Source organism: Acomys minous (assembly GCF_964271855.1).
Source record: "Acomys minous genome assembly, chromosome: 2".
Taxonomy (NCBI): Eukaryota; Metazoa; Chordata; class Mammalia; order Rodentia; family Muridae; genus Acomys; species Acomys minous.
In genome coordinates this window covers 79,014,314-79,028,962 of record NC_140484.1, presented here as the reverse complement: position 1 = coordinate 79,028,962, position 14,649 = coordinate 79,014,314, and the positions used below count along the sequence as shown (strand labels likewise).

General features: G+C 39.4%; 1 protein-coding gene and 1 long non-coding RNA gene across 7 annotated transcripts in view; one reads left to right on the top strand and one right to left on the bottom strand.

Annotated features, from left to right (window-relative positions):
• Window positions 1–14,649, bottom strand: part of DNAH3 (dynein axonemal heavy chain 3) — a 175,475-nt gene that overhangs the window by 65,513 nt on the left and 95,313 nt on the right. For all 6 annotated transcript variants that reach the window (XM_084772130.1, XM_084772128.1, XM_084772132.1 and 3 more), the window contains one exon: window positions 10,994–11,239. In XM_084772130.1, coding sequence (XP_084628256.1) covers window positions 10,994–11,239 — 246 coding nt within the window. The remainder of the gene's footprint in view (window positions 1–10,993; window positions 11,240–14,649) is intronic.
• LOC311592137 overlaps window positions 1–14,649 on the top strand; it is a 50,990-nt gene that overhangs the window by 24,622 nt on the left and 11,719 nt on the right. The window contains exon 2 of the long non-coding RNA XR_014777304.1: window positions 11,111–11,327. This is a non-coding gene — a long non-coding RNA (uncharacterized lncRNA). The remainder of the gene's footprint in view (window positions 1–11,110; window positions 11,328–14,649) is intronic.

Below are 14,649 nucleotides of genomic sequence, written 5' to 3'. Positions count from 1 at the left end.
TCCAGTGTTTGCAGAATTAAGTCACAATTCTTTCTTGAGCCATTGCTGCATTACTTTTAAAGAATGTTTTTGTTGTTGATTTCATTCTATATTAAGGAAGGGAGCTTCTATGATAGCAATGAAATAACTGAGGCCTACCCAGGAAACCAATGAACAGTGTACCTTATAAGATGGATGGGACATTTTTCAGTCATTATTGTGGTATTTGTAAAACTTATATATTAACACAGAAAATAAATTTAAAAAAATCACAGATAAGAGCAAGATCTGGTGGCAAAATTGTATCTTGGGCAGGAGATAGGTGGAGGTAGGAAGATAAAAATATTCTTGGCCAGCCTGAGCTACATACTAAGATCCTATCTCAAAAACAGACAGACAGACAAACAAACAAACAAACAAACAACAACAAAGGGTTGAAGCTGTAGCTCAGTAGTAGACCACTAGCCTAGCATACACAAAGGCCTGGGTTTGATCATCCATACTGTCACAAAGTAAAAATTGAGCTTAAAAATAGACATATACCATTATGGACACTATGTAAAAGGATGATAAAAGCAGATATATCCACAGGAAAAAGTACATTTTGAAATTTAAAATATGTATAACATATTAATAACATAATAACATATAATAACAAAATTAAAATATGTATGAACAAAAGATACTTTTTCATCATCATTCTTTGAGATTTTTTTAAAATAAGAAAAGAAGAAGAAGGCTGATCATGATGGCGCACGCTTTTAATCCTACCACTTAGAGGCAGAAGCAGGTGGTTCTCTGTAAGCTTGAGGCCAGCCTGGTCTCAAAGAAAATTCTAGGACATCCAGGGCTACACAGAGAAACCTTGTCTCAAAAAGCCAAAAGAAAAAAAAAAAGAAAGAAAAGAAAAAGAGATACTAAAAGCATGTATCAGTAACAAAAATTTCTCTTTCTGTTGTGCTGTTGGGCTAGTTTGTGGCTTGATTTAAGCCTAAGAGCAAAGATTTAACTAAACTGGACCTACCAGCTAGGTAATTTGGCCAGCACTGCCATTTTGCACATCTTTGAGATGGATCTGAGTTTATGCTAAGTCAGAAAATGACTCCAGGAAACGACTGGCCTCTATTTGTCAAACATTTGAAGACGCCTTGGACACACAGGAAGGTGTGTGCCTACACCAAGTTCCAAGCCTCTTTGCTTCTCATTTGAATCATTTTTGTTTTCTTTGTTTTGTGGCTGTCAGTTAAACTCAGGTCCAGGTGTGAGGGGAGGAAGGCAAAGAGAGCAGAAATTGAAGACAATCAATGCTCTGCTACCACACATACTCTGCCCACCTCTGTTTTCCTCCCTGCTTGAAGAATAAAGCAAACTTTTCACATGATCTGTGACTTTTCAAGGGTCACACAATGAGAGTTGAACAGGGGAAATATAGCGTCACATGGACAGATAAATCCTTGAATGACAAGGGTCTCACAGTTGACTGAAACCCAACCTTGACAGAAACCCCAAAGGGTCCTCAGTGAAATTGCCTTAGCATGTTGTAATATCCATCCACCTTCATGATTCCTAGACCATGAAATACCAAGAAAGGAGCATGCATGTTGTAATATCCATCCACCTTCATGATTCCTAGACCATGAAATACCAAGAAAGGAGCATCCCATGAAATCATCAGGGGCTGGAGAGATGGCTCAGAGGTTAAGAGCACTGACTGCCCTTCCAGAGGACCCAGGTTCAATTCCCAGCACCTACAGCTCACAACTGTCTGTAACTCTAAGAATCTGATACCCATAGACATATATGCAGACAAAACACCAATGCTCATAAAATGAGTGTAAATTATATATATATTTTTAAAAAAGCTGGGTGTGGTAGCACATGCCCGTAATCCCAGCACTCTGGGAGTCAGAGGCAGGCAGATCTCTATGAATTTGAGGCCAGCCTCATCTTCTACAAAGTGAGTCCAAAGGCTATACAGTGAAACCTTGTCTCAAAAAACCAAAACCAAATGAACAAATAAACAAACAACAACAGCAAAAGAAATCAGAGATGGCTTTGCTGAAGTTTACATATAGAAATTTAGCCCTGGGTGCTTGTGTGAAGGCTATAAAGGCATCTGAAGGGTTTTCAGGTGACTGTAAAAAGGTGAGACCAAATCCAGAGACTATACATAACTGCACATACAATAAATACTAAATCCTTGGAGAGTAGGTTAGTGGCTGCCTGTGAGTGAAGAGAACAGATTAGTCGATGGAGTACCTTACTGGGTGATGGAAACAGCCAAAAAACCTGGTTGTGGTGGTGGCTGCACTGGATAAATTTACTAAAACTCACTGACTTGTTTACTTACATGGATGAATTTCATTGTATGTAAATTATGACTCAATAGTCTTACAAAAAAAGCACACCCATTCCTGAAAGGCACACCCCTTTTGGATTAAAGCGGGGTCTGGTTAGGAGTCTCAGTTTGTTACTATTTAGAAAGGAACAAAAGAATAAAAGAAGGATGCTGCTATTGGCAAACACTGAAAGAATCTTAGTAGAATCTCTTCTAAGTCGAAAGCAGATGAGCTGGTTGAAGAAAATGTAATAGTTTGTATAACATTTCTGTCTTAGGGTTTCATTGCTATGAAAAGGCACCATGACAAAGGCAACTTTATTTATTTATTTATTTATTTTTGGTTTTGTTTTTGTTTTTTTGAGATAGGCCTTCTTTGTCTAGCCTTTGTAGACCAGGCTGGCCTCGAACTCATGACGACCTGACCAAGGCAACTCTTACAAAGAAAAACATTTAATTGCAGCTGGCTTACAGTTTCAATGGTTTTGTCTATCATTATCATGGCAGGAAGGATGGAAGCAAGCACCCAGGCAGACATGATGCTGGAGGAGGAGCTGAGAGCTCTACATCTTGATCCTCAGGCAGCAGCAGGAGATTGTGTGCTGCACTGTGCAGAGCTTCAGCATAGGAGACCTCAAAGTCCACCTCCACAGTGATGCACTTCCTCCAAACTAGAGCATATAGTACTTTGGATTCATTTTAAAGATGCCTTATGAATATTATTTACTCCAGTCATAACTTAAAGCGACGACAAGATTGGAAACTACCAGGGAGAGAGTAGATATTTATCATGGGGACAAAAGTAAAGTTAGAATTTCTAAACGTTTATTCACATCAGTGATTTGAGGTGGGCTGTTTTAGTCTTGCCAACAACTTTTGCTTGTTTATTTCTTTTATGCGTATGTATGTGTAGTGTATATGAATACATATGTTTATGTGTGTACGTGTGTGTGTGTGTGTGTGTGTGTGTGTGTGTGTGTGTGTTTGTGTACAGGTACAACTGTGCATCCCCTAAGTTGCTGTTGGAAATCATACTCACCCTTCTTACTGGTTTTGAGAAAAGCTCTCTTAATCAAATCCAGAGCTTTCTAATACAGCCAGTCTTGCTAGCCAGCTTACTCTGGGGAACCTATTTCCACCTTCTGAGGCTAGAATTACTGATGAGCCGCCATATCCACTGGGCATTTTATGTGTGTTCTGAGAATATGAGCTTCAGCCCTCTTGCTTGTGTGACAAATTCTTGAAGCAGTGAGCCATCTCCCCAGCCTACCAAAGCCCATTCTGAGTCCAAGCTTCTAAGTAGCTATGACCAAAGAAGTACATGATGATGCCAGTTAACAGTGCATGATGGCAATTCTGGTCTCTTGTGTGCAACATCAGTTGATAGGACAAAGAAAGAGGAAATGAGGTGACTAGAGTGCACATGGGTATTATGGAGGAAGTTATCTGAAAAAAGATGCAAAATTCCTAATGCTACTGGCCCTCTGGCTGCAAAGAGGAAGGAAAGACGTCATTGAAGAGTGGGCCAAGAGTAGGATCAAAGGCAACCCATGAACCATGTCTGCAGGCACTGAGAGTAAAGGGCTGAGGGCTGAGAGTTGAGGGCTGAGGAAAGCAGAAAACAATGTATGGAAACAAAGTATAAAGAACAGTGTGGAGGCCAACCTGAAGAGAGTATTGCTGAAGCCAACCTGCAGAGCGTATCGCTGTAGTGCCCAGAGTGTGACTCACTGGCTTCAGTAAATGGTTTGGCCTCCTCAGCAAGGTGCAAAAGATATCAGTTTTAAAAAATGACACAGGAACAGAGAAGCATAGGCCAAAAAAAAAAAATAGGCTGAGGTGAAATGGAAAGATGAGATCAAAAGTCAGATGTCCAGTTTACTAGGATGATGACAATGGTGATAATGATGGATAACAGTTGATAACACTTGGTTAACACTACTATACCATACTACACAAAACTCCAACACTATTCTACTATCCAGCAGCATTATACTCTAGTTTGTCTTAAATATTTTTATATGTATCTTCTCATTTAGTCCTTCCAGGAACACCACAGACTCGCTCTATTATTGTTGTACATATTTTAGAACCGTGGAAACTGAGAGGGGCTAAGGAATTTGCTTCGAGTCTGCCAACTAGCAAGTGTGGGAGCCAGAATTCCAGCCCTGACTGTTTTATTCTGGAGTCTTTGCTTTTAAGACTTGTTACATTAAAAAATATATCAGGAAGCAAAATATACAAGGGTTTGATTACAATTATTCAAGGTGGACAGGAGACTAATTGAAGTTGAGGGTGGCATTAAAGTAAAATCCCATCTCAAAAGGTCATAAAACAAAACCAAGGAAATACGATATAACCGATACAGAAGCCAGAGAACGCAACCTTCCCCTGCTGACTAAACAGAGGAATCAGATTCCAGGCAGAATGAATAAAAGGAGACCTATGTCTAGACAGAGTCTGTCAAAACAAAAAACAGAATGCAACCTGCAACAGAGCATTAAATAAAGAACATGTGAAAAGCAAGCTACCACTATATATAACATCCAGCCTCATTTCTAACTAAAAAGAGAAGGCATTTTAATTACACTGTTTTCAAATTTAAATGTGAATGGAATGGCAAAACACACAAGAAAAAATGGATAGAATGTCAAGAAGAAATAGGCAAAACCAAGATTATAATTGGGGCAATTTGAACATCTATCAGTCAGAAAATGAGTCAGAGAATAGTTAAAATGAATAAATGACACAGATCACTTCATCTGAAAATAGCAGACAATGCATTCTTACACTCACATGGAATGTTCACCATGACAGGCCACATTCTTGGTTATAAAACATTTTAACACATTTAAAATAATAAATATCCCACAGTGTATACATCTGGAACATGATAGATTTAGAATAGAAACCAGTAAGAGAAAGATACCTAGAATATCTTGAAGTTATTCAAGGTTAAATGAAACTAACACATAAATCAAAAAAGTACCAAGGGCCGAGGAGATGGCTCAGAGCTCCACCACAACCAGCAGTGGTGAAGACCAGAGTTCAGATTTGCAGTGTCTGTGTAATGACAGTTTGGGTTGGCACTTGTGGTGGTTTGAATAGGAATGGCCCCCACAGACTGATCTGTTTGAATGGTTGACCCACAGAGAGTAGCACTATTAGGAGGTACGGCCCTGGAGGAAGTGTTTCACTGTGGAAGTGGGCTTTGAGGTCATCTATTCTCAAGCTATGACCAGTGTGGTACAGTCTCCTGTTGCCTGTAGATCAAGATGTAGAACTCTCAGCTCCTTCTTCACAACCATGTCTGCCTAGACACTGCCATGCTTCCCGCCACGATGATATTGGACTAAACCTCTGAAACTGTAAGCCAGCCCCAATTCAATATTTTCCTTTATAAAAGTTGTCTTGGTCAGCTGGGGGTGGTGGTGCACTCCTTTAACCTCAGCACTCAGGAGGCAGAGGCAGGTGGATATCTGTGAGTTCAAGGCCAGCCTGGTTTATAAAGCAAGTCAAGGATAGCCAAGGCCACAAAAGAGAAACCCTACCTCTAAAAGAGTTGCCTTGGTCATGGTGTCTCTTTCACAGAAATAAAACCCTAACTAAGACAGTGGGCTGCCTGTAATTTTGTCACACAGGAAGCAGAGGTGGGATCCCCATAGCAAGCTGGCTAGACAGACTAACTATATTGTTGTTCTCTAGACTTAAGTGAGAGACTCTGCCTCAATGAATAAGGTGACAGGGGTTGAAGACGACAACATAGATTAACTGTGGGTCTCCATCTACATGCACACATGTACCCACAGACATACACACATGAGGAAAATGGAATCAAGGGAAATTTAAAAATATTATTACCTAAATGCAAATTAAAATGCATTTCAATACCTGTGGGATGTGATGAAAGCAATTCATAGAGGAAATTTTAGCTATGATTGTATGTATCAGAAGAAGAAAAATATCTAAAAATCAACAATGTAAGTACATTTCGCTAAATTAGAATAAGGATAAATCTAATATAAAATAAATAATGAAAGTATAGCAGAAAACAGCAAAATTGGCAACGGAAACTATTTGAGAAAAATCCACAGAGCCCAAAGCAGTTAATCTTTGAGAAGGTTAATATAATTGATATACTCTTTAGCCAACATTATCAAGAAAAAAAACTAAAGACAGATAATTAGTATTGGTAATGAGAGCTAAATCATTGTTACTAATGTCATGCAGGTTAAAAGGATAGTGAAGGGATACAATAAACAAGGGTATCTTATAAATCTTATGCTTTAAATAAGATAGATTTACTTACTTGAGAGATATTTTCTCAAAATTAACATAAAGAGAAATATATAATTTGCATACTCCCTTATTCATTACAGAACCCAAATCCACAGTTAATACTGCCAAAACCAAAGCCAAACAAACAAAATACAACAAAAAGCATCAGTCTAGGACGAGTCATTGGTGAACTCTACCAAAAATTTTAGAAATGCTGCCAAGTGTTCATCATCCTTCAAGTGTCATCTTTCTAGAAAACACAGCTCATTCTAAGAGGTCAGAATCATCCAAATGACAAGACCAAAGTTCCTACAAAGAAGTATTTCCCATATGTACACACTAAGCCCTCAACAAAACATAAACAAATTGACAAAGTGGGATTGACTACAGGTATATAAAGCAGCTCAACATTTGGAAAATTTCTGTGACCCATGTTGTTACCATGGAAAGAAGACCATAAGCATCCACACCCACTGTGCTGGCTAATTTTTATGTCAACTTGACACAAACTAGAGCCAACTGAGAGGAAAGAACACCAATTGAGAAAATATTCCATAAGATTGGGCTATAGGCAAGCCTGTGGGGCATTTTCATAATTAGTGATTGATGATGGAGGTCCCATCCCATTGTATATGGGAGCAAAGATGGTCCTGGGTTCTGTAAGAAAGCATGCTGAGCAAGCCATGAGAAGCAAGCCAGTAAACAGCACTCTTCCATGGCCTCTGCATCAGCTCCAGGTTCCTGCCCTAAAATGCTTTTGATGAAGAACTGTTATATGGAAGTGTAAGTGAAATAAACCCGTTCCCCTTCAATTGCTTTTGGTCACAAAGCATCACAGCAGTAGGAAGTAATTGAGACAGTGCCTGGAGAGTGGGGTATTGCTGTGACAGACCTGGCCATGTGTTGTTTTGCGGAGGATTGTGGAAGGTCTCTGGAACTTTGGGCTAGAAAATCCATGAACTATTGAGAGCTTTGTGGGCTGTTCCATAGTTGCTTAAAAGGTAAGGATGCTGATGGGAATGCAGATGGTGGAGGCTTAGCTTGTGAAGTTCATAGCGAAGCTTAAAACCTCTCTCAGATCCATTGCTATTTTGGATAAAGAATCTGTGGTGCCTGGTCAGCTGGGGCTGAAGAATCAGCGCTGATTAACAAAAGACCAGCATGAGGTGAAACTTTTGCTTTGTTGGTGAAATTGATGCTAGGTAGCTAGAGAGGAAGAGACTGGCACCACTGAGTTGACATCTTCTGGGAAGTGTTTGCTCAGGGTCAGTGTATTCTAGAGGTTGCCTTGGCCTGTCGGCCAAACATGGTAGTGTGTAAGAGTCTCCCAGGGGATATTCATTTTGACATAAAAGGGTCATTTGGAATTTGAGACTTGGGACCATGAAGAGGATCCAGAAGAGGCTATTGGTGAAAGTCTAGCCCAGTTGTAATAAAACTCCAGAATTCTGGAGATGCCAGTACCACGGGAAGACTTCCAAGGATAGCAGCAACCATAGAGTAGAGCTGGTGCAAGCCTAGAAGACAAGCTGTGTGGACTGCAGAGTGGAGTCAGAGAAGTGGTCCAGCTGTCCTGGAGGATCCCAGGGCTCCTGAACGTGAATCCCAGACATTGGGTATTGGGTTATTTACACTGAGGGAATTTGGTTTTGCTTTGTTCAGACTGTGATTTTGCCCTGGTTCTTCTCTCATAAACAAAATAATTTATTTTTTATTTTAATGGAGCCCAAGAAACTTTAAACTTTTAAAGATATTTTGGAGTTTTATTGAGACTTTGGATTTTAAAAGAGTTTGTATTTTTTTTAATTTTAAATTTTAATTTACTATAATTTATTCAGATTACATTCCAAATGTTATCCCCTCAATTGTGTCTTCCTGTACCCTCCCTTCCTCCCTCTTCTGCCCTATTTATCTCCTCTAGACCTCTGACAGAAGGGGACCTTCTCCCCCTGCCATATGACCACAGCCTATCAGGTCTCATCCAGATAGCTTGCTTCCCCTTCCACTGTGTGCCCACTGGGACTCCCCACCAAAGGGAAGTGATCAAATGGGAGGCACCAGAGTTTATGTCAGAGGCAGTCGATGCTAGGTTTACTACATGCACTGTCATTTGTTGATGCAACAGTTTGTGCAGGCCCCCCTGAGTCCAGATCCCCTGGCCTTGATGGTCTTATTGTGGGTATCCTGAACCCTCTGTGTCCTTCCATCCCGCCAGTCTTCTATACCAAGGAGTTTGGATTTTTAAAGAGGCTGAGCTTTAAAAATGTTTGAATTTGTAAGGCTGTGGAACTTTTTTAAGTTCTAAAATGTTTTATATTATAATGTTGATATTAATGTGTGATCTTGGGCATGAACAAGAAAAGAAAGGCTATGGCTTAACAGTGATGTGTTTGTGTATCAAGCTGACAAAGCATCAATTGTGCTGGCTAGTTTTATGTCAACTTGACACAAGCTAGAGTCATCAGAGAGGAGAAGGGCCCAATTGGGAAAATGTGTCTATAAGATTATGCTGTAGGGTATTTTCTTAATTAATTATTGATGGGGGAGCTGATGGGGGAGGGCTCCATACCGTGTGGCTGGTGCCACCCTTGGGCATGTGGTCCCTGATTGAGTAAAAAAGCAGATGAACAAGCCATAAGAAATAGGCCAGTAAGCAGCACTCCATGGCACCTGAATCAGCTCCTGCCTCCAGGGTTTGCCTTGCTTGAGTTCCTGCCCTGACTTCCCTCAATGGACTGTGATTCCAGATATGTAAACTACGTAAGCCCTTTCATCTCCAAGTTGATTTTGGTCATGTTTAAATCACAGCAGCAGAAAAAAATTAAATAAGACACCCACTCATGATAAAACATCTCAGCAAATTAAGAATAGAAGGAACATGCTCAAAATAAGCACAGGCATCACTATACTTAAAGGCAAAGACTTGCTATCTTCCTCCTAGCTTGGGGATTTTCTTTGTCAAGGATTCTAAGATGCCCTTTCATCACCCCTGTTTCAAGTCATACTAGAAATTCTAGATAATGGAATGAGATAAAGAGATAAGAAATAGGGAGGAAAAAAACGAAGCCTTATGACATTATATAAGGATGACATGATACAAGGATGACATGGAAGAGACTCCAAAGAAAATACCTCTGGAACTTATTAGTAATATGTCAAGGTTTTCAGGCACAAAACTGCTTTCCTGTCTGTCAGAAATGATGATATAGGAGTTAAAATAAAATGCATAATACTATTCACACCCTCATCAAAAAGAGTTATTAATCTATATATGTGGAAAGGACAAAGTTATGATCAAAAAAATTAAAGTGAAAGTTAAGTCAAAGCTATGTATGTGAAAGAAGACTCAAAATCTTTAAGTCACAATGCCAATAAAAATCTCAGTAAGTGTGTGTGTGTGTGTGTGTATGTATGTATGTATGTATGTATGTATGTATGTATATATGTATGCATTTTTTCTCAAATTTGTGTGTGTATATGTGGAAGTTAGAGGTCAATGTCAGGTGTCTTGCTCAATCTCTCTCCATGATATTTTTTGAGGCAGGGTTTCTCACTGATTAAACTGGCATTGCTGTCTGTCTGGACTGGATCTACCTATCTGTCCACCTCATTCCTGGTGTCATAGGTGATGTCACTATGTCTGACTTTTTTTTAGGGGTGCTGGTGATCCAAAGCCAAGTCCCCGTTCTAGCACAGCACTTTACCCACAGAACCATCTTTCTAAACCAAAATCAAGTCAGTGTTAAGCAATCTAAGCAATCACCACTTTCTTTTTTGTAATCACCACTTTTTAAAGTAAATGTTCACAACAAAGAATATTTGTTGCTATTTTGAGGCTAAATTGGCAAAGTCGGAAATACTTTAACAATGACAAAATTAAAAGAGGCATCAATGATGTGGTCACCAAACATGAAGCATGTGAGCATATAGAACAAGACTAGAAAACAGCAAGAAAAACGAAAGTGCAGAGGAAGGATGCAGGCTACCAAGAAGAGCCTTGATACCCTATGAGCATATACAGGGCGAGGAGGTCCCCCTCAGTCACAGACATAGGGGAGGGGAAAAGGGGAGGGAGATTAAAAAAAAAAAAGAAAAACAAAAGTGGAGGTATTTCTTATTTTTACCAGGTGGTGAGATGTGATGGATACTTTTTTACAAAAATGAAACAACAACATCCCCCAAACACCTCCCAAAATAAGCTATCACTGTGGTTTTCTATTTAAAAAGTAATTTGAATGTTCCATAAGACCTTATTTGAGGACCGCTCATGTCTTACATGGGTGAGCTCTGAAGAACCCCTCCCCACCACCCTTAGCTTTTGATAAAAGCTTTTATGGCCCACACAGTCAGATGGGTTTGGGGCACATTATTTAAACTCATATAACAAGACATACATACCTCTTTCTGGGAAGATGTTGTTTTTGGTGAGTTTCACACTTTTGGGCCTTGGGTAACGATCATCCACACCCATGATCAGGTTGCGGAAAAACAAATCAAATTTCTTTCTGCTCTCAGCATTGATGGTACCCGCCACAGTCCACACCAAGGAGAAGAGAAACAGCCCTTGTAGCCAGAGGAAGATCTGCTGGCTTGACAGACTTTCATATAACTCACTTTCTTCCTCCATACTGTTCCTGATTTCATCTGAAAGTGAACGAAAGCAAAACTTCCGTCAAGAAAAGTGCTCGGCATGTAAGAGATGAACTGGCTGGTTCTGCCTATGAAGGATCTGGTAAGGCAACTTATACTGGCTGAGCATCCGTCCCACACACCAGACCCTTTATCATATACATGTATTTACATACACAGTGACTACCAGCTCATGTATGTCTGTGTACAGGTTCACGTGTGTTCACATGTCTGAGGGTTAGAGGTGGAGATCAGAGGTTGATTCTGAATGTCTCTCTCAATTGCTCTCCACCTTCCTTTTTTGAGACAGGGTCTCTCATTGAACCTGGAGTTTCCTGATTTGGCTAGACTAGCTGGCCAGTGGGCTCTACCTTTCAGGCACTGGAATTCTAGGCATTAGGTACCATACTTAGCTTTTACCTGGATGCTGAGGATCTGAAATCAGGTCTTTTACTTGCATGGCAAGAGCTTTATAGACTGAGCTGTCTCCCCAGTCACTATATATTCTTTTATTGTAGTAAGCATAACAAAATCTGTCATATTAACCATTTAAAGTATTTGCTTCAGTGGGTTTTAGTAACTCACATGGGCAGCCATCATTACTATTCACATCCAGCACTCCTTTATCCAGGATTGGAGCTTGGTACCACTAACCATAACTCGTCCTCCACTCCTTAGACAACCAGTGTCCCACTTTCTATCTCCATGTGTGACTACTCTAAGCACAGTATAGAACTCAGTAATTGGTTTAGTTCATTTAGCATAGTATCTTCATGCTTCACCAATTTTGTACTTGTCAATATTTCCTTACTTTATTTTTATTAATTATAATACTTTTTGTTCTATCTTATACATATGGATGCATGTGTCCTATATATGCCTGGTACCCTCAGAGGTCGGAAGAGGGTATTGAATTCCCTGTAACTGAAGTTATATGTTGTTGTGAGCTGCCATGTGGGTGCTGGAAACTCAACCTAAGTCCTCTGCGAGAGTAACAACTGCTCCTAACTGTTCACTCTTCTCTCCATGCTCAATATTCCCTTCTTAAAAAGCTGAATTTGCTCCAATCTGTGATTATACCACTTTCACTTATCCATGCATCTGTTGATGGATGTTTTGTTAGGAAGCAACCCAATGAGTATAGACATATAAATATCTGTTCCTGGCTTTCAGTTATTTTGAATGTATACATGAAAGCCAGGATATTGATCACATGGGAAATCTTTGGCTCCTTTTCAAAGAAATCACCAAAATACTTTTGACAAACTGCTCACTTTAAATTCCCAGCAAGAGTCCATAAGTCCACGGGGGTTCCAACTTCTGCATCTTCCCAGACACCTGTTATTATGTGAAAAGATACCACTACCATTGTGGATTTGATTTTCATGTCCCCAGTGACTGGCAATGATGAGCCTTTTGTGTAATTTCTGACCATGTGTAGCTTCTTGGAGAAATGTTCATTCAAATCCTTTACCCATGTTTGTATTTTTGTGCTAAATGAACGTTCATGGTTTTTAGTAATGTTTCTTTCTATATCCTCTAAATTAATTCTTTGTATGTGTATATGTGTGTTCCTGTGGTTATAAGTGTGAATACATGTGCTGATGTTTGTGCACATATGTACACATGCATGGCCATGGCCAACCATGGTTGTCCTTCTTCCAGCTTTTTTTTTTTTTTTAACACAAGGTCTTTTATTGGTCTGGGCTCCCTGATGAGCCTCTCCAGTGCTGGCGATTGCAGGCTTGTGGCCATATACCCTGTTTTTTTTCCCCCACATAATTTCTAAAGATTGAAGTCTGGTCTTCTTATTTAACATGTAGTTTACTGACTGAGCCATTTTCCCAGTCCTTGATTCTCTTTCTTTCTTTTCTTTTCTTCCTTTTTTTGTTTTTGTTTGTTTGTTTGTTTTGAGACAGGGTTTCTGGTGGCGGTCCTGGACTCGCTTCATAGACTAGCTGGTCTAGAACTCACAGAGATTTGTCCGACTCTGCCTCCCAGAGTGTCTTTTTAATAAAAAAAAATTTACTTATTATTATGTATACAGTGCTCTGCCTGCATGTACACCTAAATGACAAAAGAGGGCATCAGATCACATTATAGATGGTTATGAGCCACAATGTGGCTCCTGGGAATTGAACTCAGGACCTCTGGAAGAGCAGACAGTGCTCATAATTGCTGAGCCATATTTCCAGCCCATGTCCTTTTCACTTTTGAATCAGGGTTTTATCATATTCTCAAGTTGGTCTAGAATTCCATATGTAGGTCAGGCTGTCCTTTAACTCACAGATATCTGACTGCCTCTACCTTTAAGTCCTGGTATTAAAGGCTATGTCACCATGTCTGGCATCTTATATTAATTCTTTATCAGGCATATAATTTCCAAACATTTTTATTCTGTGTGGGTTGACCATTTACTGTTGGTAATATCCTTTGATGGAGACATATTTTAAATTTTATTAATGTACAGTGTATATATTCTTTTTAGCTTTGGCCAATATCTTTGATGTCACATCCAAGAATTAATTGCCAAGTTAAAAGTTTTGGCTTATGTATTTTTCTCTTAAAAATTTACAGTAGCTTTGGTTTTCTGCTTAGATCTTTCATATATTTTGAGTTGACTTTTGTTTATATTAGGTAATGATCCAACTTCATACATAGCCCTGGCTGTCTTAGAATTCATTATGTAGACTAGGCTGGTCTCAAACTCATACTGATCTGCCTACCTTTGCTTCCCAAGTGCTGAGATTAAAGGAGTGTACCACTATTCCTGGCCTCATTCTTTTTTCTTTTTTAAAATTTACTTTAAAATTGTTTGTATGTGTATGTATGAGTGTAATTATGTACACATATGTGCAGGTGTCCAGGAAAGCCAGAGGGCATTGGATTCTTTGTGTCTAGAGTTACAAGCAGTTGTGAGCCCTTGACAAGTATACTGGGCCCCGACCTTGGATCATATAAATAATTATATGTCTATAATCCCAGAACTCAAAAAGACCAGACAGGATGATCATGAATTCAAAGCTAGCTCTGATCAGAGTTCTAAGTAACAGTGTGTGTGTGTGTGTGTGTGTGTGTGTGTGTGTGTGTGTGTTGTGTATGTGTGTACTTGTACACTGATATATGTATATATATACATACACACATATGTTATTATATATATACACATTTAACGCACATATACACATATTTATACCACATCTTCCATATCTTCAATTCAATTTAATTATGAGAAAATAACTGGCTAGCATCAAGAGGCAAGGTTGTCAAAAACAAGAAAATGTCACAGATTGGAGCAAACCATGGGAACACAACAATTAAATGCAGTGTGGTATCAATGTATCTGGCAGCCCAGCACCAATGCCCTTGCTCATTCTGACAATGATGCTTCAGTGTTAACATGGAGGAAAGGTGAAGTTAGAAGA